This window comes from Solenopsis invicta, chromosome 1 (assembly GCF_016802725.1).
Source record: "Solenopsis invicta isolate M01_SB chromosome 1, UNIL_Sinv_3.0, whole genome shotgun sequence".
NCBI classification, from domain to species: domain Eukaryota; kingdom Metazoa; phylum Arthropoda; class Insecta; order Hymenoptera; family Formicidae; genus Solenopsis; species Solenopsis invicta.
Window position 1 is genome coordinate 29,033,369 of NC_052664.1, and position 27,547 is coordinate 29,060,915.

General features: G+C 34.2%; 2 protein-coding genes across 7 annotated transcripts in view; one reads left to right on the top strand and one right to left on the bottom strand.

The window, feature by feature from the left end:
- Positions 1-18,780, bottom strand: part of LOC105203674 (nephrin) — a 269,754-nt gene extending 250,974 nt beyond the window's left edge. For 2 of the 5 annotated variants that reach the window (XM_026134212.2, XM_026134213.2), the window contains exons 1-2: positions 18,149-18,780; positions 4,331-4,700 (exon numbers count right to left, since the gene is read on the bottom strand). In XM_026134212.2, the coding sequence (XP_025989997.1) occupies positions 4,331-4,439 (109 nt within the window). In that variant the 5' untranslated portion in view covers positions 4,440-4,700; positions 18,149-18,780. The remainder of the gene's footprint in view (positions 1-4,330; positions 4,701-18,148) is intronic. The other 3 variants (XM_026134211.2, XM_026134214.2, XM_026134215.2) reach the window with 3 other exon arrangements.
- A 145-nt stretch (positions 18,781-18,925) lies between these two features.
- Positions 18,926-27,547, top strand: part of LOC105203649 — an 84,972-nt gene continuing 76,350 nt past the window's right edge. Inside the window, exons 1-3 of one of the 2 annotated variants that reach the window (XM_039453373.1) lie at positions 18,926-19,468; positions 19,545-19,627; positions 20,084-20,148. In XM_039453373.1, coding sequence (XP_039309307.1) covers positions 19,160-19,468; positions 19,545-19,627; positions 20,084-20,120 — 429 coding nt within the window. In that variant the 5' untranslated portion in view covers positions 18,926-19,159 and the 3' untranslated portion in view covers positions 20,121-20,148. Of the gene's footprint in view, positions 19,469-19,544; positions 19,628-20,083; positions 20,149-27,547 lie in introns of those variants that run through there. The other variant, XM_039453367.1, reaches the window with a different exon arrangement.

A 27,547-nucleotide genomic window follows, 5' to 3' on the forward strand; every position in this document is an offset into this window, starting at 1 on the left:
AAATCATTTTAACGTCGCAAACTGCAGCATGATACTTTGCAATCTTTCTTGCAAATCCTTGCAACAACAGGAATTAAAACGACATAAGAATTTTTCTAATTTTGATAATTGCCAACAATAATAATAAATGTAGAAAGTTAATAAAATGTCCAACTTCAAATTTATAAAAGAAATGTGTATAAAAGTTACATTTCTCATAATTTACCAAATAAAAGCTAATTCTTTCCGCATTTTTCATTTCATTAATCCTCCTAAAAAAAGACAAACTCACTGCACTCACTTAACTCTTACTACATTGTCAACATTTTCGTAATAAAGTCAAGTCACATTTGGCAACCACATTTTGCCCTGTTCTTCACGATTTTAATCAATTATCAAAATGTTTGAAGGCAAGTGGCTTACTCGTTTAATTAGCTGTCGGAGCTTTGCAAACCGTCACGACGTTCTCTTACTTTACGTTTCGAGTAGCCGTAATTACTTCCGTTTCGCGCTTAACATTAAATAAAACACACTTGACGTCGTTTAGTAGCACGGTCAAGTATGAGTAAAATTACTTGATTATACTCTGATTTCGTTTAAGTTGTTTTCTTGTTGTTGCTATTTTTGTTGTCGCGAGGACTACTACTACAAGTCTTTGATAAAGATGCCTGAACGGACGGTAAATATTTAAACGCGAAACGAATCTGACTGCGACCAAGTCGTTTACTGACATTGCAATCACGTTGAGCTTTAAAGGCGAGGTCGCCTGAGAAATTAACTTGCGGTGATTTAGAGCAATTCAACTATTAGGACAACGTTAATTCATAAAATTGATAATTTTATTACTGCTGGAAATTATGTTAAATAAAATATTGAAATATTTAATTAAAATAAATCATCTGCTGTAAATTATAATTATTATGAAACTCTGCAGTTTTATATAGTGATATATTTTAAGTCAAAGTATATTTAAATTTGTAGGAAAATTGTTATTAAATTTTGTTAAATAAACAGAAATTATTATTACTATTACAAATTATAAAACATCCGATTTTGTGAAAAGTATATACATTCGCATTATGTGAGCTTCCAGTTAAGACAACATCCAAAAATAGTTATATATAATTAATTCGTTCATGTCAACTACCAGTTAAGATAGCAATCAAAAATAGTTATACACAATTAATTTTTTCTCGATTATATTCAATCTATGATAAACTCAATCTATCTATATCTATCTATAATAATCCCAATTTCGACAGTGATTTATTAGCAAGAAGTACGGGGCTACGTCTCGAGCGGTGACGATGTAATTTCGCTGGAAAAGAAGGTGAAGGGGGGAGGGGGATAAAGCAGTCCGTTGCGCATTTTCTTTTCGCATGCAGCCTGGCACCCGGCCTTGATGGTCCACGAAATAACGGCGACATGGCGATCTCGTTAAAGCCGCGGTGTGTAAAATGGGTTAAAAACCCCTCATTTTCACGCCCGAGGGACGAAATTACGCGGCCGGAATACCCGGTGGCTTTTGTCACCGGGTGATTCAATTGCCACGTTACCAACAAAAGTATACGTCGCTTTGTCCGCGTGTACACAAAGCGACGTTACCTCGCGAAAATTGAAATAATGTCCGACTCGCAAAGAGCCCGGACACGTGCCTTCTTACTCATCCGTGTAAAGGAAGTAGGAATTATTATGAAATATGTATGCAGATACTTCTTAATAATCCCTTTTCGACCCTCGCTCAAGCACATTTCTAAGTTTCATTCAGTTTCAATTTCCACGGTCGCACGGAGTAAAACTCATTAAAGATGAAAAAAAGTGATATAAGGTCTCGCCGCTGAGCACATCCAATACAATTCTATTATTTTAAGGTAAAGACAATTTTCCGAATGAGATCTGTATCAATGTTTATGTTTAAAAATCCACTGTCCTATCGGAAATCTTTATCAAAGATTCTCGTAGAAGTCTTTTCGTAACAATAGCAAAAAAAGAACTCAGCCGCAATATCAGAATTTAATCCAGCAACTTTATGTATGCTCGGCTGTACAATGTCGAGTGTATTGTTTCAAAGTTTGCAAAGCTGCTATTTTAAAATTTAACATAAATTGCCTTATTCATACGGCTTCAATATACCTAATTAAACATATTTTAATATTTCTCAATTATTTCTCGTAAAAAATACAAAAGGAAAAAAAAGTAATTAATGTATTGTTTAATACATACGCGCGCAGGCGCGCGTATCTCGTCGTAAACTCACAGATATTTAAATTGCGAATTAGTCCAGCACTATCAAGAGAGTGGTAGTACAAGTGTCGGAAACGATAGACAGATTAAGTTCTGTAATACTGTTTTCGAACTGCGCGTAACAACCAGCGGAGTAATAATTCTCCATCAGTACTATCTATTAACAAGACTGATAGATTTACTCAATGCACACGATACACAGCGAAACTCAATTGTGTTAAAGCGATCACGTATTCAGCGATCGATATTTACCCCTTTAAAGCACGATAACTCGTATCCTCGAAATTCTATCTCGCGATATAAGTTACGTAATGATATCAATCACGTAATGATTGACAGATTTACATCTTACGTAATTTTAACTTGAACGCTCAATTATCGATTCACTGTAACTGAGTTTTTATAATATAGAGGAGAAGGTGATATTATGAGCCGTATAGGTATTATGATCACTCGTATTATCTTCATTATTAGGTGATGAATTTTAATAATTACTTGTATGAAATCATTTAGTAGCCTGCTGTTTTGTAGGGCTGTAGTGAAGTTAATATGGTCTGTAACTTGTTATAAGGTATTTTTATTTTTAAACATTTCAAAATTCCCCACCCTGGAGAAAGAGAAAAATTTGTTCACAAAATGTTATTAAAAAAAATCCAAATTAAAAATATATAATTTTATAATAAAGTAGTGTACTTTTTTTAAACAAAATCAATTATTAAATTTATTATTATGGTAGCCTATATTTCCACCCTTATTCTACTTCGATCCATTATGCTATGTCGTCGCTATACTTTTATAAATAATATTCAATGTAATAAATATTTCATAACTTTAGAATCTATTAAATAATATTTTAATGAATAATCGTTAAGTTGTGAAATAAAATAATAAATATTAACAAAATGTCCCATCTTAAAGAAAGAGAAAAATTTGTTTGAAAATTATTACCTCTAAATTAAAAATATATAATTTTGTAATAAAATAGTGTATCTTTTTTTAAACAAAATCAATTATTAAATTTATTATTATAGTGGCCTATATTTCCACTCTTATTCCACTTCGATCCATTATGTTACGTCGTTATATTTTTATAAATATTCAACGTAATAAATGTTTCATAACTTTAGCATCTATTAAATAATATTTTAATGAATAATCGTTAAGTTGTAAAATAAAATAATAAATATCAACTAAATTATTGCATAAAATGTAAATGGCTATAGCACCTTCTCCTCTACTAATATTATTATATATGATTGTATGATTACGGTCGCCTTTAGTAAAAGCTATAACATTTTAAATGCCTAACGAGAAGTGTCAATCAATATAAATATATGAAAGATATTCTCCGTTATTTAACTCTTCGGAAATGCATGTAGCCGTACCATGAATTCAATCTCGTATCTGGCTACGTCGATATGACGTAACAACCGATCGTATTTATATTACCGAAACATATTGGAAAAAGTGTGTATTCGTGTTCGTTTATTTTCCAAATTGTACGCCAAGATCTATTTCGTTGCGGATGCGCACGCATCACGCGGACACACACTCTCTTCTACCGTAACAATAGTATTAAACAGAGAAAACTACAATTTTTCTACTTTCCTCAAGAATGATCGAGCAAAGAATTTGTTGGATATTTATTGGTCTCGAAAATGTTGGACTAATCAAGCCAATTATTCAAAATGAATCAGCCGTAGACGGTTTAACATGACTCCACTTTAGCGCAATTAGTTTAGTTTCATTTAGCCACGAAGTGCTGACACAGCAATATCAATTAAGTTCATTTGTTTCTATTGTTGTCAACCATTCGATTTTTTTTATCTAATGTACATACATTGATATCAAATAAACGTACTATATCGTTTCAGCTAACTGAAACGTCGTTTTGATCAATACACATTAAATATATACAAATTTTTATAAATATTCCATTATATTCCGTTTTAAAACGTAACTTGAATTTTGTTTGTCCTTTTACTCCAACGTTTGACGTCCTTTTTACAAGATACATTCTGTCCAATATTCTGTCCAACTTTAAGGAGCATTAAACATCCTTTGTCCCATGCTCAATCGGCTACAGATTACTTGAACTAGCACTCACCGATTTCCTGATTGGTTATCCTGGCATGGCAGCTGCTGCAAGCGTAGAGTAGAAGCGTGAGAAGGGGCGTGAGGGATCCAAGGGGAGTGGCCATCTCATCTCGAAGCATCTCGACGCTCCGACGTCACGTCACGTCACGTCACGTCACGTCACGTCGCGCAGCGTCAACTCGTGTCAGCGACACACTTGCCCCGCTCTTCGCTTCCTTTTTACAAACACCCCGTCGTCTTCTGCCCCCTCGTCGTCGACGAAAAGCGCGGACCAGGAGACCAGGCACTCTCGGAAGCACTTTCCGCGACTCAAACTCTCATCGTCGAACTTTCCCTCCACAAATTCTTCTCATTCGTCCGCGGATTTTTCCTCGTCAAACCTTCAAACAGAACCATCAATACACTGAAATCATCAATAAATCACGAGAGCCATGGTTACACGCGCCAACTTTCTTTTTTCTTTATCTCTCACTTCAAAGACTACGTGCCTGCACTGCAAATTCAAGTGTACGAAATGCGTAGTTATTTTTTACGCATTTGCATTTTTTGTGCATTTAATTAAACTTGTGCGTGTAATTTTTGTACTCGTTGAACGCTTAGGCGTGTATCAATATTAACTTACACGTCTGCGCGTACAAAAAAGTTACACATAAATGCGTGAAAAGTGACTTCATAATTTTATGCACAAAAATACAACTTGGATTTGCAACGTAATGTCGTAAACCTGAGACCGAGTCGCGCGCTACGAGATAATGATTAGGAAACGGCAAGAACATTTAGACTCAAGCATTTCAATTGCAAGCTCAAAACCGCAGATCTTGGAAAGCGGTGATGTAAAACGATCGACGAGACACGCGAGGCGAGTGCGTCGCGAACGATTAGTATCGCGCGAGTAAATAAACAAATGATAGGTTACCTTTCTCGCCGGCGCCGACCGACGCGCGACACCGGCCAAGCTTCCGCTGCTCCTTCTCTCGGATTCCTTCGCAGCACTGCTTCCCCATAGCCTTCGCACGCGCGTTTATTGCCGACACGCAACGAGTACAGAACTAATTGCGGAGGCCGTATGTAATTCCCGATTAAACGTGATTTTGAGAGCGCTTACGCTGCGCTGCGTTCGCTCCGCGGCGTTCCGTTGGCGGGAGAGAGAGGCGGATGACGTCAGCGTCACCTCGGCAACTTCACTCCGATTTACCGCCGCGACACGACGCGAGTCAAGCTAGGGTTAAAATGCTGCGAATCGACGCGTTTAATATTCGCTTTCTATGTATGCATATTAGCACGCGTTACAGCACGCGTCAAACATCCTGTGCGTGCACAGAAAGTGCCGTCTCGATGTCGACCTCTTAACCCTCGTTTGATGCGCGTGGTAACTCGGAGTGAAGTTGATCGCCGTCCACTACCGAAGCTCTTTGCCGCCAACGGAACGCCACGGAGCGGACGCAGCGCAGCGGAAGCGCCCTCGAATCGCATTTAATTATATATTCGCGTCGCGTTTTGGTAACGAGTGCGTGCGTGTGAGATCATGTGTAAGTGCTACGGAGAAGCAGCTGCGAAGGATTCCGAGGGAACGAGCAGCTTGATCGATGTCGCGTGTCGCTCGACGCCGGAGAGAAACCTAACCTATCATTTGTTTATTTACTCTCGCGGTACTAATCGTCCGCGACGCGCTCGCGGACGGCTTGTCTCGTCGATCGTATTACATCACCGCTGTCCGAGGTCTGTGGTTTTGAGCTTGCAATTGATATGTATCAACGCTCATGCCTATTGCCGTTTCTTAACCATATCGTAATCATTGTCTCGTAGCGCGCGAGGAGCAGCAATGGCTTGGTCGGCGTTGATCGGTGCCGGATAGCGTGAGAGGCCGGAGAGAGGGGTAAGTAACCTATCGTTTGTTTATTTACTCGCGCGGTATTAATCGTTCGCGACGCACTTGCGTCGCGTGTCTCATCGATCGTTTCATATTACCGCTGTTCAAGATTTGTGGTTTTAAGATGCTTTCCAGCTACGACACAAGTCGACACTGTGTAACACAGTGTTGATTAGTGTGAGCAAGACAACTAAAATTTTCTCTCTTACACTAATAGACACTGTATTACACAGTGTCGACTTGTGTAGCTGGAAAGCACCTTCAAGCTTGCAATTAAAATGTATCGATATTCATGCCTACTGTCGTTTCTTACACATCATAATCATTTCCTAGTAGCGCACGACTCGATCTCAGGGACGATACTACATTGCAAATCCAAGTATTTTTGTGTATAAAATTATGTAGTCACTTTTTACGCATTTATATGCGTGTAATTTTTTTACATGCTTAGACGTGTAATTTAATATTGATACACGTCTAAGCGTTTAACAAGTACAAAAAATAAGTACACGTATAAATTTAATTTAATGCATAAAAATGCAAAGAGTACACGTAGATTTGCAGTGTACCTTTTGCAGAAAAAATTGAGACATTGAATACGGAGAAGCCTTAAATAAATTTTAAGTAGGAATGAGATATGAAAAAAACATTATACAGAAAAAGATTACGTATTCAACAGTGTTCGAATGGCAGATTTATCTTATATTTATACGTGCTGGCGAATATAAAATAAAAAATAAATCGTATCTTACGGTATCTTTTTCTTCGAGTTTTTTTCGAAAACATCAGGGAAGTAATCTATTCTTATCATATTCTCTCTCTTTATTTACGAGCGGAGAAATGTAAGTTAAAGGGAGACAACAAATCGCTAACTTGGAGGTGTAATCCAGTCTTTGGATAATCCAGACCGTGCAACCTGGCTTTAAAAGCGTATCTCAAACTAGAATTAGATTGGTCTGTAGATGCATTGCTTTGTTTTTTAGAGTAAAACAAATAAATAAAATTTTATAACTTAAAGAAAAAGTTGATTTCTCTTAAATTCGTCGAGATCACGTCGAAACAAACCAACTTTTATGGAAATTAAACTTTTCAGATCATTGCGAAAAATACTTATCGCATTTAGGATGTATCGGACATACAATCCCTACAAAGTAAATTAAATTTTGATTAATATATTTAATAACAACACTTTAAATGAATTATATACATATAAAAGTTGTGAGAATAAGATTATATTTTTATTTAACAACATATTTTTATATTTTATTTGTTATTTAAAATTAAATTATTTTTTACAGCATTAAGAAAAATCTCAATTTTTTTATGTAAATATTTTAAACATTCAAGATGATTTATATGAAGTTTTATAGTGATTGTCTGTCTAGTTATTTTGTGAAGAAATAAATAATTTTGTTTATTTTACAAAACTGATTTCTGTATGGTAATAAAATTTTACACAAATCATCTTGAATATTTAAAGTATTTAAATAAAAAAATTCAGATTTTTTTCCATTATTTCTTATTTTATTATTTTATTATTAATTGTATTTTTATTAAAACACATGTCTACTTTTTATTGAAATAATTTTTTATCCAGAGAGAAAATAACAGCCAAATTTTTTCTACTACTTTTAAATGCAATATAAAACAATAGACTTTTTTCATTATTTTCTTAATGCTTTGAGAAATGTCTCATACATCCTTAACTGTGTGGCAAATAATTAACGCTAAGCTCAAATTTATCAAGGTAACATAATTTATTGCGTAATATCTATAGAATTTGCTCGCGAGCAGCGTAACGCTTGACACCGCGATTTCGGAAAATTGCGACCATTGCAAATGTAACGTGCAAGTTCGCGTTACCCATTTCGCGTAACGCCCTTACGGCTCTCCCTCTCGAATTCTATTCTGCTGATTTTCCTTTCTCACCTGTAGCGAAACGCACGCAATTCCAATGGCAGTTGCTCCTGCCGCTCAAACTCTCTCGATAGCTGACAGAGAACATTCAGCGTAATCACGCTTCTGTTTCCTTCTCTCTCTCTTCTACCTTTAAAAAAAAAAAAAAAATTTGCGCATCCATAGAAAGAGAGAGAGCCGTCTCTAGCCTCTACTTCCTCGTTTTTGCAAAATATTTTTTGCATCTGTTCTCCCAGGAATAAAAGAGAGAGAGAGAGAGAGAAAGAGAGAGGGGGGGAAAGTGCAAAATATTTCATCCAGTGACGCAGTTGCTTCCGTCGCGGATAATTCGACCAACAAAAATTCGGGAGGAGGAAAACAAAAATATGCACAGCACCTAGCGCAAGCTTGTATTCGTCACGGTGACAAAAGCGTGCTTCTTGTTCGAGTTTTTGATGCACGCGCGACAGGCCTCGTCGATTGTGACACGGCAGAATGACACAGCGCAGCGGCGCTTAAATATCGCGATTGTCGTTTAATCGAGTTACGTGCCCCAGTTATTATTTTATTTACCGATCGGTCGTGCAACAAGTTTATTTCCGGATACTTGCGCCGCACCGTAGCCTCCGCATTTACCACGCTTGTTATATCGTGACTCGTGCGTTCGTATCGTGATATATCGCATCGTACGATTCCATTAACTTCGATATAAGAACGCGTTCGTCGATCGACACATTGCGTCTTAAGAGAAAAAGTATCAAAGTAATGTATCTACAGCGCGATAGAGGAAAGTCATCAATATTAGAACCGATTTTATTTTTGAAAAATATTTCTTAAACAAAAGCTAAAAATATTGCTTTAAAAGCAAAACACATATAAACCAGGAAATATTTTCTATCAGATAGTACAGCACTTTTTATAATACTCTTTCATCTTTCGTAATTATTAATATTTTTACAACATTCAAAAAGAGCATCTGAGAAATCGAGATCAAAACTAGCACCCTAAGCAAAAATAACAGAATGCAGATACGTCTAGATAATAGAGAGAGTTAACTGTAAAAGAAATTGATAAAATATATGTTGATAAAATATATTTGTATGTAATAGACAAAGTTTATACAATTGAAAGGCTAGAATTTAATCCTCTCACTTTATACGTGTTTTTGGAATCTTATTAGTAAATATGTCACGTTCAACGTTACTTTTTTTACTTTAAGGTATTAAAGAAAATATGAAAAAATTTATGAAACATCTATCAACATTGTAGTTGAAGATTTTGTAGTTATTGTCTACTTTTGTAGAGAGGTAATCCACTTTACGATGCATAGCGTTTTTATGTTTCAAACCGCATTACGAGGAAAATATGAAAGAGAAAAATGTAAACAAAATAGGAAGCTACAAATGTAAAATGATCTAATATGATCAATAATATACTGTCTCATATTGTTTCAACTATTCAATTTGCAAGAGAGAATCGTACAAATATTATTTTCATTTTTCAGAAGAAATTGTTTTTAGCAGATTTTATACAGAAAAAAAGCTGTGAATGTACGAACTGTGGAAACAATTAATCTCCGAGATAATCACATACGCAAGCAAAAGTTGGGCTTGAATGAAAAGTTAGGCTTGAATTTACAACGGGACACGGAGTTCGTTGACCCAAGATATACACAACTGTTTATGAAATCTTGATGCTTCCTCTTCTTTCTATTTAAGTACACAATGAATTTAACGTTGCTAGACTTTGTTAGCGCATTGTTCTCACAAATTTGTCGCTTGTCACAGTTGAAACATCTCATTCTTGACCGCTTTTTACGAGTAAGTTCTTTTTACAATTTTAAAAAATTTTTTGCTGACTCTACAATTATTAAAATACTTTTTTTTTATAATTTATACAGTTTAGTTATAGTAGTCATTGGTCTCAAGCATTGTAACATCTTGATGAAACTTTTTAATTTACTTGACTGCGACGGTTTCCTGCTCTTAATCTTAATTTCTGCATCTACAGTTTTCTGTTGTGTCCAAACCAAGGGTCGAAACGTTTGAATTAAAGCTTGTCATTAATTAATAATTATGTTATTATACACTAAGAATTTGTGTTGGCTCTTAGTGGCTTTTATCTCACTAACTTATGAACTATTCCTTTTTTTTAATTACCTAAACAAATCGTGTTTTTATCAGTATTAATACAGTGCAGTTCAATTTTCGAGAAATACGGGGGTATCACTTTAGGAGGAGTAGGCCAGTATTGACGATTTAACTCTATGTATATGCTTTTCATTGTTTTTCTTAGAAGAAAAAATAACAGACATTTTTTCAAGTAATAACAGATATTTTCAGGAATAAAGTATATTTTCATAGGAAAAAAAGAATTGATTTAAATAAAGATTTTTCTCTCGTGTACTATTTCTGGTTTCGAAGATGTTACAGGAGTTCTAAGGAGAAAGCATTCGAACGCATTAAAACTTGCAAGTCTCAACGGTATTCATAAAGGACTGTCTTAAAAAGTAATGAAAGTTTTTCAATACCAATTGAAGTAAATTATCGGGGAACACATTTCGCAGCTACTACAATATCATCTATAGCACGGTTCCTCGAGAAATTACAAACACTTTAAAAATGTGAAAATCGGACGTAAAACGCAAGACTGTTTTGAAATTGCCGCACTTTGCAAATGAACCTGTCGAAGTTGTAATTGTATTTTTTTACAGTTGTGCTGCGGGTATGTCATGTTGTGTTAGCAAGTTAACAAATACGAAAGAATTACAAAATGCCGAGAGTGAGGAAATAATATCGAAAGTGTTGCTCGTTTACTAACAAATAGCAGTTAGTGAATTCGTATATTTTATCATACAATCTATGTTTTGTATACTTTACTAATATCAACCATTAATACTTTTTAATAAAAAGTTAATTAAATCAACTTAACATTTAGTTGAACGCATTGACTAAATATTTTTATTTTTTAACAAATTTTTTTCAAATATGCTAGATACAAGAATTATGTAGTTGCAATATTTTTAAATTGTTATCCGAGCTACATTAACTTGAAAAAAAATAATGTATCAGATTGTCATTAATTTAGCACAATTCCTCTGTAAAGTCAAAAGTGACATTTTATAATAATTATAAGCAAACAATGACATTTAAAATGTCACGATGCAGTTAGCGGGAAAGAATTAAATACTTTAAACCGAACGGTTTAATTCGATGCAACTCAATATCGACAAACAACTGCGCCTTTAATTACTTTTCGCTGGTGAGACTTAAAGAAATATAAATAATTAATTTCACTATTCCGTCCGCTTGAATATCCAACGAAGCAAAAAATAGCATCAATTTTCACGATGAACGAGTAAACAAACGAGCGAACCAGAAGTGCGCGTATCGAAGGATGTGCTTCACCCGAGAAATTACGATGTAAAATTGTAAAATCGCACGCGGGCAGTATCGGGACCGTTTAATTCGAGACTAATTAACGGTTCAATCACATCCCACGCGCAGATATCGCGAGGGACCTGGTAAATTACGATTCATTATTCCACATCGTACATACTCCATAATAAAAGAAATGTCCGAACAGTTCCATTCGGGAGTTAAACCGCTAACTGAAAATGTGTGTACTAATTTTGCAGTGTCCGAACATTTCCACTAATAACAGAAACAATGGTTTAAATTAGGATTTAATTTTATTTTCAACATTATATAATATATGAGATTCCAGTATGTTAAATATATAATGACACATTAATTTCTTGTAACTTAATGTAGGTTAAATAAAATAGAGATAGATATAAAAATCTCTATATGAAAATTTAATTTAGCTAAAAATTGTTAAAAGTAGTAAGGCAAACAGCAAAATTATTTATTGCTGTTTTATTTAGCTCTTTAAAAACAATAAAATGATCTGTATAAAATTATAATTATAATTGACAAGTGTTGTGTTTTGCGCGCATTTAGATATTGAAATTTGGAACATTTCAAAGTTAAAATAATAATCATTACACAGACTAAGTTTGCGTGTTAATTCACGTACATTAATCTATCATGGCTGAATAGAAAAAGAATTATTTTTAGTCGTGTGTGTGAAGCTAGCATATCATTTGGTGGAAAATCACTAAACATTGACAGTTCTGGGTTTATTTTCAATAGTTCTACAATTTCTGATAGATAAAACAAATAGTTCTGGCCTTTAAAGCGAAAAAAACGCATAGGGCAAAGTCTTTCCGAGCGCTTTTCGGAAAACGCTTTAATATGTTGAGAACTGTAAAAAAAATATTTTTTTGTTCACGGAACTCTATTATGTAATATTATAAAACATATATTTTATAATAATTTTTTTTTTTAATTAAATAAACTATGTTAAACGCTAGAACTCTTTCTAGAACTCATCTAAAACTATAGATCTTTTAAAATCCTACAAGAATTGAGTCTGGAAAATGACTTAGGACAAACTGAGATTTGCGTGAACCTGGCATCTCACTTTGTCCTATGCGTTTTTTTCGCTTTAAAGGCCAGAACTATTTGTTTTATCTATCAGAAACTGTAGAACTATTGAAAATAAACCCAGAACTGTCAATGTTTAGTAATTTTCCACCAAATGATATGCCAGCTTCACACACACTTCTTAGTCTCAAAATAAGAACACTAACAATATCTCGCTAAAAAATTCAAGATATTTATATACAAACAGAAAAACCAATTCAGAAATGTGTGTTATGCACATAATAGTTTAGTAGTCAAATATAGTATAGAACTTGTAAACACCTCTGTAATACAAATAGAAACGGAAACATTTCATGTCGTAATAGTAAAGCAGTATTCCATTATTACAATATGAAATGTTTTCAGTTATACTTCCTTTAGTTTATATTTATTTCAATTAGCTTTATATTATTATCCATATATTTACATTATATCACATTATTAAATTAAAATATCAAAATTGCTTCGAGAACCATTTGCTGATCAGATTTTATTACAACTAATTAGATGTCAATATTATTACATAAAATCACACCTTGCACTTATAGTGTCATGATGATTACAAAATTCTCAATTTAAGGATGTATGGGTCTCACATCTCAAAACATAAAATCTCACATTTTAAAAATATAAAAATTTCGTATAATCCGCAAGAACTCAGCGAGTGGCTCTGAAGACATTTTGATAATTTTAATTTAATTTAATTCATTATGCCGAACCTAACAATTTCACCTTTGTATATTGTATCTACTATATATCTAATTAAACACTCAGCGTTAAAATATTCAACGATTACATTTGTCTACGTTTAATATGATAAATGTCGCGTCGGAAGTAATGTGCGGATTATATTTTCTCAGCCAGGGGCATTCATAACTAATGGCGTAATCGATTCGTCGAAATCACATCGTGAATTAGACGCATCACGATGCAAAATGCCAGGGATTCTTAGGACAGATAGCGACTAAAATCCCTCGATAAAACAGTATAATGTCCGGAAACGTAATCGCCTACCCAGTCATCAGAGATTTCTATGTAAATGCACATCGACCTACCAGTAGAATTATTCGGTGGTCACCCACAGTCGAGGGGAATCGAGGGTCGAGTCCTAACCATCTTCTCTGATATGATCTCTACACGCTTATAAACGTACCAGACTGACAATAGGTGAACTTAATGATCGCGAGAATTCCATCTCGCTGCGTATATGCGATATATCTCGTACGATACGATACGTTGTCATTACAATTTCCATTCCGTACCACATCGAACCATACTTATCTTTTTTTCTTAATATTCTATTTAAACCGATTTCGTTGAAAAATGCAGATTCAATAATCCAATGCAGTATTGAATATGAGATTATTACTGGGCGAGTTTTTCAGAAGATTCGTGACACACGATGTGAAACGTACAAATATGAATCAGTGAATTAAATTAACAAAAATATTATGGAAATGTTTCTAACAGATATTTCAAATAAGCAAAAATATATTTATTTAAAACTTGAAATAAAAATAAATTCTGTATCTTGCATATCAATAATCCTCGAATTTTATTACAAAAAGTTGGTTATATATCTTGAATATTTCTGAATGTATGTATTAAAAAAATACAGATATTAACTTTCCTGCCAATATGTAAAGAATTAGAATTCATGTTTTCCAGCATTCAACTTTTTATGTTCTTTCATATTTTCTGAAACGTCACGTCAGCGGAGGCAAACTTGAAATACATATAAATAAATGTTTCAGTGTCACATTTATACTTTTCGAAGCCTGGTTTCATGAATAAGAGAATTTATTCGCTTCATTTAATCTACAATCCAATATGCAGAATAAATTTATAATTTAATTTAATCAAATTTAATTCATTTTATTTAATCGAATCAACAACATAGATGGGCTATCTGCTGTTTTAATAAAATGACTTCTTTCTTGAAATAATGAAAATTATCGATTTTATAACTGAAACTAGTACTAGTACCAGAGAAAAAGTATTTTTGAATTCGGAGTAAATAACCGAGTAAAAAAGTTAATTTTTTGTCAAAATACTAAAGAAAGACATAGAATTTATTTTTCTTTATATTTATTGTTAAAATGTTTGATGTACGTTTGATATAATGTTTCAATAGTATTTAATATTTTTATATCTTTAATGATTAAATAAACACAAAAGAGATGTGTTCGTTCCAACAACATGAACTTTGAATTTATTTTCTGCTTCCTACCGACAATAATCTTCAACGTCGAAAGTATCCATCATCATTTAATTGTTGTACTATATTCTGATTGTTTACACTTATTTTTATACAACAGAAATCATTTTTTGGATGAATGCAAGAATTGAATTCTAGAATAATAATACAATGAAATTAAATGTCGAGAAAGATACACATTCGAGTAAAAAAAATTCTTCAAAACCAGAATAAAAAACTATTTACTGAGTTTCTTTTTTATTCAAAGTTTCTAATTATTTTTTCGGTCATTTTCATTTCTAAGTAACACTAAAAGTTCAGTCATATGCAATAATAAATATACAAGTAAAAAAAATCACATTTGCCTCACTTGATAGATTTGATTTTAGTAGTTTAGCAACTTTATTTTTTAATTAAAAATTTGCATTTTAAATCCTTGAAAGAAAAATGTAAATATTGTAAAAATGTAAAAATGTACATTTGAATTTAACAGTATATCGTATTCTGGCAAATCATATTAAACATCAAGGCACGCCGATATTGATACATTGGGAAACGAATTAGATTTAAAAAATAATAGGACGAAGAAAAGGGACGGATCAGCGTTTTCATTCAAAATCTTCGTATCCCCAACAGGTATAATTTCTAACATGACGCGCCGGCTTTTTATAGGAGAATTTCTTTCATCTTCCCGATCACAAAGGCATAAATTGTTTTCGTGACTGGCAACGCGCGCGCCTTTTTTCGAGAAAATTGCCAGTCAACGAGTGACAAGCACCCAATTTAAATCCCGTGTAATACGTCTGTGAGACTGTTCCCGGTATTATCGCGTTCGATTGATCGTTACCATCGTATGTGAATTACCCGTCGCTCCCGAAAAGAACGCCTCCTGCGAGAAGAGAGATGCCTGTGAACGTGCAGATTTCACAATTTCACAAAGATTAAAATTCTTCGCAGCAGAGCGCGAATACGCCGCGCGCCACGCTGCGAAGTTGCTCCAGCGGATGCTCGCATGCAACGCCGTGATGGACGAGATGCATATTTATTCTCGAAAACGCATATGATTTATGATACATGGAAACGAGAGGCGGCAAGCGTCAAGAAACAATGTGACACGATTAAAATTAATTTAAAGCTATATCGTACGAAAAGTCTTGCGATATTAGAATTTCGCTTTGTACGTGTAATGACGTGAATATTGTAATACAATTTTATTGCTGCTCGTAAATACTTTAGTGGTTAGAGAACTGCGCCGCTCTATACGGCAAAGCAGGAAATATGGCTCGATATTTCCGTACACGGTAACACAATATTTCCAATATATTCCGTATTCACGTATTCAGAGCAATATGGTCCGCTTTAAGATAGTAAATAATATCTCATTATAACGACATAACAATGCTGCGCCAAATGAATTTAATTGTATCTAATAATGTTATTTTATTTGTACATCTACGCCTCCACGAACCCAATGTCGATTAATCGCGAATAAATAGTCATGAAACTTATTATGTATTAATTTGTTAATATCAAAATATTTTTTTAACAGTTTCATTACTCGCCATCCCGATCATGCATGAACTGTGATCAATGGAAGGTTCGTTGTTGTCGTTATAATTAAAAATTTTTAAATTGGCTCATCGCGAAACTGTCACGAAAATTAAGAGAAAAGGGTTGCAAAGTGAGGAGTAGTGTTAATGAGCGTAACAAAGCCGAACGCGGTGTTTTACGAGAAAAAAATTCCTGCGCAATTTTTAATTTGGAGTACCGCAATTAAAAATTACGGACATGTACCATCTTCATTTTTCATAGACGGAAACCAAATAAGCACGTAGAATCATGAGTGAAAATGGAGAGATTTTAATGATGAAATAATGAAAGAGAAGTGCATACGATATGCGTACGAGAAATGCACTTAGCGTTACATCGCTGCTGCATAATTAAGAAATATTCAAGTGATATTTCGATTATTTTTATATAAGTAAAAATACACGGGAGAGCAAAATTTATGTTAAATTTAACATATATCGCATGGCCCACTCAAATTTTTATGTTAATTTAGTAAGAGATGAATATTATAATGTAACATAAATATTATATAATAATATATATTATATAAAAAATTAACATAAAAAAAGTAACTTCAATGCAATTTGGAAACAAAATATAAGGAACACCTTTCTTCATCAATATACCCCAGAATTTGTTTTAAAGATACATTATTTTTATGTTATTTGTTTATTAATGTTAATCGTGTTATTTTAACATTAATAAGAAATGTTGAATATCAATTTAACGCATAATATTTAAATGACGTAATCACATGTTAAATTAACACATGGATATGGTTACAAATTTAGCATAAAGATTTTAACATAAATACAAAATGTTTTCTACTGTGTATCAAAACGAAATTTGTTTATAGTATATTTTATAATTCGTTAAGTCCAAAATATTTATTACGTTTGCAAAAATACAATTATTTGCATAATATTTTTTAAAAACATGTTTAAATTCGCATACAGTCGAAATAGTAAAATATTGCTACAATATTTTAGAAGAAAAATGAATAAAATATGTATCTATAAACAAATTCGAATTCTTTCAAAAGCAGTTTTCGTAAAGTAAAAATTGAGAAATAAATAGAATTTCATTTTCTTATAATAAAATTTTACATGTCCCTATATTTAAATTTACAAATATTAAAATATACATTTGTGCATGCATATTTTACACACATGTATATTTTAATATTATGTATTTACAATTAGTAATATCATGAAAATTACGTTTAAATTTATAACAAGATAGATCAATTTAATTTTTCATTTCTATTTTAGAAGACTCAAGAAGTATTCAATCTTTTCAAGTATTCAATCTTTCTTAAATTTTCAAATTTAGCTCCAGAAATATTCAACGAAATGCTAAATAGAACTGGTAGACGCCAGTGTTGTACAAAAAGTTATTTTCGTGAAATGTAATTTAAGAAAGATTAAAATCGCCAATATCGCGCAGCTCCAGAAAGCGCAAACCTTCAGCGTTGCTCCGAAATACCGTATTCTCCAATATTGTCATTTGAAGTATATATATTCCCAAGTAATACACGATTATGGATTCGGCTAAATGGCATGGCCAACTGATGATCAACATTTACGAAAGGGGCCCTCACTTATTTGTGCGAGAGACATTAACCATATTGATCATTTGGCCGAATTCGCCGTCCGTCGACGGTGGTGTCCACGTCAAATCGTTAATTTCACGTGAACATATCTCATCGATCGTCCCTCGCGATCGTTCGTCGTTTTGCGATGTGCGTACGCGTGTAATCTTGGCGAAAAAGAGCAGAATAACAAAACGGAGATTAACGCGCGCTCTTACCGTGTACGAGATCCTTGGAGATAACAATCACAGCACACGACATTCCCTTTGAATGCGATCGCCCGTCACTACAGTACGTTCCATGTTTGAAGATTCGATTACCATCGCGTCGGTGCCTCGGTTCAGCTTCTCACAGGTCCGGCCACCGTATTAATCCTCTCGATCCTCACGGACACACACGAAACCACGCACACACTCGCGGAACAAGAGGAAACACGGAGACGGAGAAATAAATCCCTCGTAGGGAAAAGAAGTACACACTCCTGGCAACTTGTTGCGAATACGGAGCGCGCGAGTTGGCCACCTCTACAACATTCGGGCCAACATTGTTTTCGCGTGACTCGCCGAGTTCGGGAGAATCGTCGCAATCACTTTCACCACCGTGCGGAATTTCACGCCAAGAGATCCGTCGATAGAACAAGTGTCACAAATTCAAATCCGAGCGGTCGCAGCTCGCTCCGCTTTCCTCGCGGCGGCTCGTCGCCCCGCGCGAATCGCGCAGACAACTTCGTAGCGGTCAGTAACGCGCGCGCGACCGGTAGCCGAGGGTGACTTTTCGCTCGACCGACCGTGGAAGGGATAAAGACGCGACGACTGCACGACGAGCACTGAGCGAAGTGAGCGCCGAGTGGGGCATGGGGCGCGCGCCGGTCGCCCGCCCGAGCCCGGCCGAAGATCGCCGAGGCGGCCGAGGCGTCCGCGAAGTGTGCCCCGCGCGCGAGCGAGTATAAACGGCTTCCGCGCTGATACATTCTTCTCCCTTTTTTTTTTTTTTTTTTTATCAACACCGATGACCGTGACGGTGCGCGCGAATCGTGTTTCCGTTTTACGAAGGGCGAAATTTACAACGATGATAAATACACTTTGGAGGGCGCTCTCCGAGGAGCGAGATCGCTTAGTGCCTTACTCCGACGACTTCCTGGCTCCCGGTAGTGCAACGATATGTGAGTCGGCGGCGTCTTTGCCTCCCCGTGACACCAACGCGACGTACGTACGTACGTCGCGCGTTTAATGTCGCGTAAGTTATTCGATATTTGCCGGGTAATGTCGCGTAACTCGTTCGATATTGCGACAGTGATATTTCTAACGTCTTTTACGCGACGACCCTCGCTCGCCGATGATAAACACTCGTCCGACCACTCTTTGCTAACCGACGATGGACGACGACCTTCGATCATTGTTGATGCCGGACTTCTGATAATGGTTACTGAGACACGGCAGCTTCACACTCCGGACTCAAGCCTATACGAGCGTTTAAGGCCACGGCGCACCTCAAAAAAAAGAAAAAACTTAAGCAGTGAAACTTGGGCAGTCGAGAATGTAAGGCCATAACCTAACCTAACAACAGTAGCAAATCCAACGTGTTGATTTTACTTTATATGTTTTACCGCTTAAGTTTGTCTGTGTGCGATGGTCCTTATTTTGCCATCGATGGACGATAGGCATCGAACGAAATGACTCGGACGTAGAAAGTGTCGGGTACGTATGTAATTGTCGAGAACAAAAATAGCGGAACCCTCGAGAGCTTTTGCACTCCGCGTCGTAAATGTATATTAACATTTTCATGAATATTTAGTTCATAAATCAGCAAATGAGCGTGTATGTGTGTGTGTATGTGCGAAATTGTACCACACACGCATGCGGTGCGCGCGTGTGTGACCCTCGCTCGATGTCATAATTATAATGTAATGTAAACAGCAACGTGAAAACACTTTAATATAATATAAAAATTATGCTGTAACGACAACATATGGTAACAAATATTAACATCAACTGAATAATGAGACAATATGTAGCGACTTCTAATTTCGTATTGGTGTTGCACAGAGAAATTCTTTGCATCAGTTTCCTAACGAGCAAATAACTGCGAATAATTGAAAATTCTAACGTATCTTACACGGCTATGATTATTTTACTTTTTCCTTTTGCTTTCAGGGAAACCCAGCCGATTCTGCGTGGAGTAACTTCGTAGCAGTACACGTACCATCGACATGTACCAAGTAAGTTATTAGAAGTTATAATTAATAATTAACACACGCATAATTAATAATTGATACACGACTAACACAGTTCTGAAATTTTCGAAATACTTTCTATATAACTGTTGACAATCCAATCTCAAAATCATATCTTTGAAAAGAATTTAAACCTTCGTGGTCCAACGTTTTTTTTTCGCAGCTTTCTTTGTATCCGGATCATTGGTATCTGATTGTGTTTTGAAAGGATTTTTAAATTCTAAAAAAAATCTGAAAAATGCTGGTAAGGGCGAGTTGCCAAAGTATGCGTATCACCTAAGCTATTTTTTATTATATTTCCCATTTGGTGCTGTTTTGAAAGCAAATCAAAGTTCAAAATTGTTGCTCGATGTTTTGGTCATCTGTTATTACATGTTAAACCTTTCAGTAATAACGACTTAATTTGTCATAAGCTTTTCTGTAACGTGCTGCGAAAAATTTGATTTAAAAAACCGGTCATCTAAAGCGTACTTTTGATCTCTTAAATTGTTTTCGAAAATATTGAATTTACGAATTAACGTAATTAAAAAAATAAGAAGCTATTAACTAATGTTCATTTTAAGTATTATTAATAATTTATTGGAAAAACAATCAAATATTCGATAAATAACAATAATGAAGAGATAAGAACATAGAAAACTGGCTTGAATTTATTTTTGTATTGACATATTTTTATTCATAGTAATTACTAATTTTACTGTTATCACTTATCAATCTTACATTAGTATTATTTCTTTATAATAAAATTTATGGTGGTATAAGTTAGAAAACTTAGAGTTTATAAAAATATTAATTTAATTTTTGTAATAATTGTAAATATATATGTATATACAAATAATTTCAAGTATTTTATAATAAGCCTTCTTTTATGAAAATATAACAATTTAAAATAAAATTGCATAACTACGTTATCATAAGTTGATGAAAAACGTCAGATGTATCTGATTTTTTAAAATGTTGATAACACGAATAAAACTTGTTGAATTTTTGTCATATTTCTTACTTTTTATTTTTACTTTTTATTTTTATCACTAAATGTTAATTATATGAAGTAACAATGTAAAGTATTGAACAAGTACGTATTAGAAAACCGGCACCCATTCAACAACTTTCCGCTACTTTTCCAACATTTTACAATACGTTTTCAGAATTGTTTGACTAGAAACGTTTTTCATTTTTTTTATATGTATCCGAATTGAAGTAAAATAATTCAAAGTTAAACATCTAGGTCTTCAAATTCTCGTTTGGACCACGAAAAGTTAATTCAAAGATACAATTATACCACGATTTTTCTTTTTGTGCTATAAAAAGTATAAAAAAATGTTTGATGATCTTAATGATTTCTTCCTTACGTTTTAAAAAAGAAAACGTTATAGTTTATATGAGCAATGAAATTTTTGAAGGCAATTGCTTGATAAGCATAACATCAATTATATTGAATTTTCTTGAATTTAAAAGAGTTTAAAAACCCATAGAAGAATGTAAAAGTTGCGTCCCGTGCTATCGGAAAATGAATACGTCTGAATTTATTTCGCAATACATTATTCATCAGAATCATTAACGGGATTAAAAGGTTTTTGTACGTAGTCTATATTTTCAGATAAAATAATTTTAAAATACTCTATTTCATCATATTTTTATGTAATTTGTTATAAAGCCTTTTAATTATACGATAATAATTATTCATAAATATCAACGTACGTCGCACGATGTTCCATTTATGTGGCGCACATAGAGAAATCCCGTCTCTGCAAAATATTCCGAGGAAGACGCGAATAGGATTAGAGAGACACGAACTGCTCGTATATTTATTCGTTAGGGAAGAAGCTATTTTCGCGCGAAAGGCAGGATTTAATCTGGACGCAACGTATCTATGGTTTATGAAATGACATTTCGCTCATGTCGAAAAAATGTGACCGTCCAATACGGGGGAGACTGCGCGATTATGTAAAACATGGAAAATCCCAGTCTACCTGAAAGTAATTGGAACATTCGCCCTAGAGATTTTTTGGATCGAACGCATTATGCGCCGTACTCCATGCATTTTTTGCGAGTTACGATGGTGTCGTATATATACGGCGTCGTTTTATTTTGCGGAGCGTGGCGCTGCACTGTTTGCGGTCTGAGTTGAGTATCTGCGTTGAGTGTGTTGAGGGAGCATGTACTCCCACGAGTTGTCGATATGTACACAAACACGGGAGGCAGGAAGAGGGAGGGTGAAGCGCAGGGGCAGGGGTGTGTGTATCTCGGCATTTCCTCTTGATGCACTCACCAAGGTACGCATGCATTTTTATAAGCTGCCACAAGCGGATATACTGGTTACGCTCCTTGATCCGTATCTCAATTTTGCGTTATACCTGTGAAAAAAGAAGTTGTATAATAATTATTTATCCTTAGTGTAAACAAGATAAATGAAGAAAATGACCATCAGTACATTCTGAATAGTAATGATGAAAGCGTAAAATCATTGTGAAATATGGAATAAAGCTAGGATAAGCGTAAATAATAACGTAAAGAATTTGAAGGATCAACATTTAAACATGCCATGGCGCACACAGAGGAAAAGATATTTTTTGATATTTTCTTTCAAGCATTCTCAATATAAAAAAAAAAATAAAGAATGATATTTTAAAGTTCAGAGGAAAGAGATATTTTATTTTATAATGAAATTGTGAAAACCGAGGTAAAAATGAAAATCGTTAAGAATTATAATTGCCAAACTATCCATATTCCAATAACAGAAATGTAAAAATTTCTCCATTATATTTTTATAATTATATTTTTCCACTTGTCGCGTAAAATAAATGTTCTCTTTTTGCAAGTGTCGCGTCAAAATATATTATACATATATTAGGCAAACACTCGTCCGAAAAGAAATAACAAAAAATTACATCTGTATGCACATATATTTAAAATGCAGCAAGGCATTTCGAGCAATAGCTTGCGCGCTCAAAAGAAAATCCCCGCTCTTCTAACGTTTACCCAGCAGGTGCACTCACATGATTTGCTTGTCTCGGTTGATGAGAGTACATGCTCCGACTCATCGCAAAAAGACTGGCCGCTATAATGTCATATTGATAGAGATAATGGCAGTACGCCATCCCTTCCTTATAGAACTGAAGTACTGACGGCAATAAATTGACGAGTAATTTAAGTAATATGTTACTTAAATTACTCACCAATTTAAACCTGTCAATATTACATTTCTGTAAGGGTTTCTCTCTCACTAATAGCCTAATGCGACAAAGATAAGAATAGCGTCGAAGCAAGTAATAAGTATTTTTTGCATCACAAATCAATTCTTTTCATTATTTCCTATAGAATTGTATTGTACCGATCCATTTATGCCGTAACGACCTGCTTTAAGTTAGATAAGACAGTTTTAGTAACGACCTGCTTATTATCCAATAAGATGGTTTTTATGTTATATATGTAATTTTTTATGAATTTATTTTAAAGATGAGAAAATAATATAAACATAGCTTATTTTCGAAGTAGCGCAAGTTGAATTTTGTAACATCATGAATTTTAATGAGATGAGTATGCAAACTGTTTCGGCATATTTATCTTACCAAGATTTTACAACTGGATCTATACTACCTTTAAAATTAACGGGTTACGTGTGTGTGTGTGTGTGTGTGTGTGTGTGTGTGTGTGTGTGTGTGTGCGTGTGTGTGTGTGTGTGTGTGTGTGTGTGTGTGTGTGTGTGTGTGTGTGTGTGTGTGTGTGCGTGTGTGTGCCATAATATTCTCTTGTAAATGTTTCTTTATTCATTAATGGAACGTTTATTAATAGAATATTTATTAATATATATACTTGATACTTCGTGATTTCATTTATAAGACGCAATTAAGGGGGAAATGTTTATTAAAATAGGTTTATTACTACTAAAATCTAAAATCTTGAATATACAGGATAACTAAATGTATTCTAGGAATTAATATTTAACAACTTAAAATAGTATAAAAAAAGTAATAATACATATATTCTAATATTTTAAAAAGTCTTTAAATTTATATTTACAAATAAAAAACACAATTATGGAAGTAATCTTTGGAAAAAAAATATCTAAAAATAAAATCTTTGGAAATAAAAAAAATTGTGTAAGAATTTAAATGTTATTTAAATCATACAAAATATCAATTATTTGTTATTTTATTTGTGATATTACAAACTATTTAGTACAATTTTCTATTTTTTGACGAAATCCGTTTTTTTTTCTTTTCTCTTTCTCATATAAATCACACGATATAAATCACGCGAGGCAAGCCACTTATTAAGCAGTGGCCCTATCGGGTGGCCAATTATTCAAATATGATCGAATAAATACATAAGCAAGCGAGAGACAGTTAAGTCGATCTGGAGCGACGCGATGTCGTTTGTATACATATAAAAGGCACCGACGAACGAGCGGTCGTTATTCGCCGGGATCTTCTTGTCGTCGGCGATGCGAGCGCACCTTTTTCGTTCTGGATGCGCGATGACGGGAGAGAGGAGGAGTTCGTTTCAAAAGAATAACGCAAGAAATTACGAGTGCCCCAGCACGAAGACTATCTAAACAACCTCGCGTTTTCTGTCATCATTTCAAAGCGTGCACGCGCATACACCCGCAAATAATCACGGGCAAATGCTCGCTAAGCTGACGTTTTTCTTAATTACTTTGGAATGTCGAACGACTGTTTCGAGGTAACAATGGGCATTGACGTGAATCACATGTTCCGGAAAACATCTGTAATTATTTTTAGCGAGTATTATCGCGTCAGTCGTTCAATTTTGCTAAAAATCATAATATTGTAGATTTGTTCACGACATGATATATTTTTTTTCTTTTTATCTTGGAAGCTGTATGAGTTTTTCTTTGCACTAAAAAATAAATTGAGACTGCGAGTAAAATTATGTAGATATTACTGTAGATACTACGATATACAGGGATTACAATATACATCTAATATACAGAGCGACTTGTGCAAACTGTGCCGTTAAACTTTCTGCAGATAGTTTGATGAAAGTCAATATTTATCAAAGGTCGATCTTTCTTTAACAGAAAAATTAACATATCGATCATTACAGTCTTTCACATTTTAAGTGATTAAAAATAAAGATTCAATAATAAGTTGCATTAGCAATGCAAATACCTATGTTTTTCATCTAATTTTAAGTACGTTTGGTTTCAAGAATTATAGAATTTGAAGTTGATTATTATAGAGTTAAAAGATTATATGAAACTTTGGGAATCGAGAATTATTGAAATATATGTGCAAAATGTGAAATTAAAAATTAAATTTATTATATTTAGACTGTTTGAATGAAGTTGCCTCTTAAAAATTATGAATAACGATTTGTATTCCGAGATCAAAGATTTTATATAATTTCCACTTACAAATAGATAGTTTTACATGTATGCCCATTAAGCGATATGCAAACAATAATATTGATCATCGATCAACCGAATCATATTTTCTTTTCCATACGTACTAAACGAAAAATCAGGGGAGTTGATTAAGTAAGACATCGATCAGACATAATTTCCCATTCTGCTCTCTCTCGTTCCCTTTCACATCCTCTCAACCTGCGATCACCATTCTTTTCATCGGTTTTCTCGGAATAAATTTTGACAACATGCAGAGAGCTAAGCGCAGTGTCCCGCGGCCTCGTCGGAGAATTTTATGAGAATGCATGTCATTGGCCCTATTGTGCGGCTTATGGACCCCGGCGAGAGCAGACACGAAAAAGACCCTTTTCGAGCTGCTCGTAAGAAAGCAAGGAAATTCTCCACACATGATATCCCATTATTGTTCATTTTAAGCACTTCAACAGCAGGTACGCGAAAGACTTTTATTTTCGCTCTGTAGAACGCTTCAGACATCATCTGGCGAGATCATTGCGCGGGAAATGTTATATCGTTAGAAATTAACATATTAAAAGGACCGCGTCTCTGTTACTTTGAGTGTAATGCAGTTATGTATTATACGTTTATTTGCATTTCTATAAATTTTAGAACAAAATTAAGTTAAAATTCTGTACGTTGAAAAAACAGTTTGGTAATAATAACCAAGTCTAAGTGATAGTTATTAAGCTTTGTGTAGTGAAATAATTTTCATTAAATAGTCGGTTAATGTAACCAAATATTTAGTATTTAATATTTAGTAACTGTTTGGCTGCTGACTATTTGATTACTGTTATATAGTAGTATTACATAATTGTTAAATATTACTAAATATCTTATTATATCAATGAAACATTTAATTGAAATTATTTCAACAAAGATTGAATAATATTATCAAACACTTTTTTAATGTATTTTACAGACCAAAAATTGCAGTCATGCAATTTTCATGAACATGATCATAAATATTTCTCAATAATGTGAAATAATTATTAAGTACACATTCATCTGAATGCTCTATTATCGATTATAATTAGATCTCATACATTATCTAATCATCGATGTTATCAACAATGAATTGAAAGGTGATTTAAAGTATGTCAAAATATAAAGAGAGTAACTTTCTTAATACTTTACAAAAGTTGTTGAAAAAACCTTACTGTCATTATAGTATCCTTTAGCAATATGCTCTGACATGAACGGGTTAAGCGTGCGTAATAAGGTTAATGGCCCCCGACAGGCACCTTGCGGCGAGAAGAACCGCAGTACGACGTCTCGAGACTTAAACGTGTCGCTTTAAATAGTCGATCAACCACTTAATGTCTCTCGATTATGCCAATTTGAGGGAAGTAGTGCGCGTCACGCCACTCAGATTTCCAACAAAATTATTACCCCAGCTTTAATACGTTCTAAAAGACGCGAGTTATATCTCGCTCGCAAGACGTTTTGCTATAAAATATTTATTATTAATAATTTGAAAGTCGCACGTTTGAAAAGACATGTCGCTTAATCAATTAACTTTTTGTTGAAAAAAAAAAAGATTCATTTCAATCCAGTCGTAGAATACAATTGCAGAATTTATTGATTTCTTCTGAAAATTACTTTGTGCTATTATCTTGCAATAATTCAACAATGGAAGAGTTATCGATTACCGTGGACGCCAATATTTGCACCGACGAGCAGATGGAATTAAACGCCAGTAATCTATAGATAGATTACTATTCGACGATCTTTGAAAGATATCGAATAAATGCCTACAACAAGAAGAACTCACGGCCGGCTTGTCGCGAATTTATTATCGAGTTCGTTTGAATTTGTGTGACTAGGTGCTTTATTTCACTCTGCCGCCTCGAACGTTGGATGAAAATCTCAATATATGGATCCTTTCGCGCGTGACGTGCGCGAACGGCGATCCGTCCAAAATTAAATCTTTTTCGATATCCCTTTTGATGTAATTCGTTTTAATTTTAGTTCGCTTCCGTGCTTCGGCCTTTACGG